The 4,184-nt window shown below is 33.5% G+C and overlaps 1 protein-coding gene across 1 annotated transcript in view; it reads right to left on the reverse strand.

Moving 5' to 3' along the window:
* LOC108762283 (putative nuclease HARBI1) overlaps window positions 1-1,040 on the reverse strand; it is a 2,980-nt gene extending 1,940 nt beyond the window's left edge. The window contains exons 1-2 of the mRNA XM_018509220.1: window positions 816-1,040; window positions 248-534 (exon numbers count right to left, since the gene is read on the reverse strand). Coding sequence (XP_018364722.1) covers window positions 248-534; window positions 816-1,021 — 493 coding nt within the window. The 5' untranslated portion in view covers window positions 1,022-1,040. The remainder of the gene's footprint in view (window positions 1-247; window positions 535-815) is intronic.
* Between the last annotated feature and the right edge of the window lie 3,144 nt (window positions 1,041-4,184).

Raw genomic sequence — 4,184 nt, forward strand, 5'->3', positions numbered from 1 at the left:
ATCACAAATATGTCAAAAAATGTCAATTTTGACACCTTTAACCTCACTTTTCTCAAAAACCTGACGTGATAGAGCAATTCTGCCGCCGGATTCGGATTCAGCGCGAAAAATTACGTAAGAAAACATAGTTAAATCCCAATCAACTTTCAACACCTCCAATTTTGCAAGCCTGTTATTGATACTTCTATAACAGTAAGAAAGTTTGTACTTCACTCCCAAATATCGATGATATACACAGTTTAATTACCAAATGACTGGATTTTTACATGAGTGCAATCTATGCAGCCCACAACTCTCGGAAATCGTGCTATGTCAAAAAATTTTATTTGCTCGGTTTTTATTTCATCCGCAAGAGTAGGAAATTTTATAAATCTTGGCCGAAGACGAGCAATAGCATTCGTTACGCGGTAAACAATTCTATGAGCACTTGTTTTGCTCACTCCAGAAAAATTATCTGCCGATATAAAGTGACTGCCAGTAGCGTAGAATCTCAACGTCAAGAGAAGCTGATTCATAGGAGAAATAGCATTGTTCCTGATAAACAAATAACAGTCATAAATTAGTGATGTAAAATATAAAAAATGTTAAACTATTAAACTACTATTTTGTCCTTGGATATATGTATTATCAACATAAATATAAACTTCTCAATAATAAAAACTAATTTCTTTGCGTTACTACGATTGTACTTGTTACTGTCAATATCTTTTATTATCAATAACAATCAATAATTATTATTCGTGAATGACAAGAAGTTTTGTTAATAGCAAATACTCTTAGTTACAATGCTGTTTTATAATGCTACGTATACTTACCGTTCTGTCGGATGTGAAATTTCGGGTTCGATAGCTTCCAACACTTCAGCAATGCGTTCTTTCGATAAACGGAACCGAGCGTGAAAATCTACATCATCTAACTCATAAAAATGAACAGGTCGTCTTCTAACATTATTTGGTCTTCGATTAATATCAATAGCAAAATCTTCATCATCTGATGACGATAATACATGTGCAAAAGCCATATTATGTACAAACTTTGAAATTTGTTTCCGATTTATTACGAAAAATAAATGCAATACTTCTTTCTACAATTCAACGCATGAAACACACAACAATAACCACACAATTTCAATCACGTCACGGTCGTAAACCTCGGTTAAATTTGTTGAACGCCCAAAATCGGAGGTTCATCTTTAACTGAGGTGTTACATCCCGATAAAATTCTCTCTTTCGTTATTATAAATATATGATTCATACCTTATTTTTATTTTATCTCTAGGTTAATATTGCGTCATGGTCTTGATATTTCGCCCCTATTTTATCTTTATTTCGAAACCGAAAATTCCGTTTCTCTTTTAAAGGGGGGGGTATATCTTTTTCTTCATTTAAACATTCAAACCAACAGATAGATCACGTTATGTTCCTTTATGCGTCACACAGATTATCTACTCTAAAGAATGTATAAGAATATTCCACGATCTTTTTTCAAAGAAGCATTTCTATTAAATAATAAATAAAAGCGTATATTAACAGTATATTAGTGATAATGTATGTTACATTTGTGTTTAATAATTAAGCAATTAATAACAAAATAGAAATCTTCCTGAATGCGAGGACGAATATCTTTTTCTTCCTGTTTTCTTTTTTCTGTTAATAAAATTAAACTAATCTTAGATATATAATTCAGAATGTAATAGATTCGCCTCACATAAGGATGTTAGTTAAGGAAAACCGAATTTTTATTATAAATTAAAACTCTCAACTATTACCTATTAAGATTAAATCTGTAGAGTGGGGAGTAGGGCTTACACGGAGCCGTGCTACCTTATCTTAAGGAACCAAGCGCGAGTATAGGTTCTACCAAATTTTGAGGAGTGTTGATTAGTTCTGAAAAGACACTCCCATATTCATTTCCAAAATATAAAAGGAACTGCCAAAAGCAGTCGAGACACAGTTAATTCTATTCTTCAATTCAGTTCAGTCCAGGACAGTTAATTCTATTCTTCAATTCAGTTCAGTCCAGAACAGTTAATTCTATTCTTCAATTCAGTTCAGTCCAGGACAGTTAATTCTATTCTTCAATTCAGTTCAGTCCAGGACAGTTAATTCTATTCTTCAATTCAGTTCAGTCCAGGACAGTTAATTCTATTCTTCAATTCAGTTCAGTCCAGGACAGTTAATTCTATTCTTCAATTCAGTTCAGTCCAGGACAGTTAATTCTATTCTTCAGTTCAGTTCAGTCCAGGACAGTTAATTCTTTTATTCAGTTTAGTATTTCATTCATTCTTACATACAGTTTTGGTCAGAAATCAACTTGATCAAGGTGAGAACTATCCTCGCGCTTCCTCAGAAATACACTCCATATTTTCCTTTTTTTATTGTTCTGTTTCACTCTTATATTTTTCTTTTTATTATTAAACGAAAATATTGAATACATCAAATCGCTGAAACCTAAATCTCTGCTCTGCATCTCACTCAATTACATATATTCAAGTACATATATATGAGTATCCGAGGGATTGTTGCGACTGTCGCTGCCAATAGCGTGGCCCCCGTCTTATAGCACTTTCTCGGAATATTCATAATTATCTCACATTCGGAGGATTGTTACGATGGTCGCTGCCAATAGCGTGGCCCCCGTCTTACAGCAGTTCTTCTGAACATTAATAATTTTTGCATTATTTCCATGCCTACTAAGGGCGGACGAAGACAGCAAGAGAGGAGATTAAGGTTTCAAATAAAATCAGCTCTCATTTCAAATCACGATCCTTTCCCGTATTCTGAAAAACTATCCAATACTTCCCAGTGAACATTATTAATCGCACAACCTAATCTCCGATCCCCGAGTAAATTACTTAAATGCATTGACTCAAAATACGGAGAAAATCTCAATAAAATTACGTAACAGAGGCAAATGAACGTTAACGAAGGTTTAAGGCAGTTGTGGAACACCACAAATGCGCTAAACCGAGTTCAGCGAGTTAAACTTTGGTTAACTCGAGTTAACCATGAATTGTGGAACCGGGCCTTAGTGTGGTTTTGTATTTCGATAAGTCATAAAGAAAACTAGCACGAATAAATAAAAAAAATATTTTTTTTTGTTAAGTTAAATTGTTAATGCATACGATACCGAAGATAATATTTTATTTTTTGAGTATTAAAGTATTTTAAATATTTTTCAAAAGATATGAAGAATTTATGTGAATCTCCAATAATACATACTGCAAGATTTTAAGCTTGTTCCTATTAATGTGCCCTGTTTTGGAGTTGAAAACGTTGTGTTATAAGTGTACATTGAAATAAATATAATTGAAATAATGATTTATGTAATATTAACCTAAACAATTAGCTTAAATTTATTACCTGTTTTAGTAACTATACGTTAAAATGAATCAAATGTAGATAGGCACACAAATTGGGGGCACATTAATAGGGCCATCGTCGCTTGGAGGACTCACTAATAAGGACAAAAACATGTTTTTTATTTTTGTCAAAAACATTATAAAATATTAACATTTTTTAAATTAAAGAAATATTAGAAGAAAAAGAAATAGTTGAAAAACCGATATTGATTGCAAGCAGATAAAATTAAAGCTACAATATTTAATAATTAATTCAGTAATAAGCGAGTTGGCTAAAAGGCACATTAATAGGGAGTTACCCTACAGCTGTTCATGGAGCACACGAACGCTACGCAACGCTACGCTATCAACACACTACCTCTTTGGCGATAACATTTGTAGCACGATTCATGACGTCAAACGCTACCAACAATAACATCACGATAGTGTTTCATAGTGCTATCAGTTAACTCCCTGAATAGTGGTAGCGCTACATAGCACTGGTAGTGAGCTCCGTGAACGCACCCATAATATATATATATATATCATTCTGTCTTAGGGTATGAGCTTGTGCTCATACCCTTACTCAAACGCGTACATCTGTTCTTATCTAACATATGCCAGCAACATCTATCGCAAGACCGCGCAACTACTGCTACACGGAATTTTAGCTCTGTTGACAGGCCCAGTTTTCGCAAATCACTTGTATACATGTATTTTCTATTCGGTGACGATACTTTTTTTCTAGACTTTCAATCTTAGTTCTACAAACTCGGTATCGTTCAATAATGTGACCTCAGCTACACGCTTATTTTCAAGATATAGACTCTAAAACTCTTATATC

The sequence above is a fragment of the Trachymyrmex cornetzi genome, unplaced genomic scaffold, assembly GCF_001594075.2.
Source record: "Trachymyrmex cornetzi isolate Tcor2-1 unplaced genomic scaffold, Tcor1.1 scaffold290, whole genome shotgun sequence".
Taxonomy (NCBI): domain Eukaryota; kingdom Metazoa; phylum Arthropoda; class Insecta; order Hymenoptera; family Formicidae; genus Trachymyrmex; species Trachymyrmex cornetzi.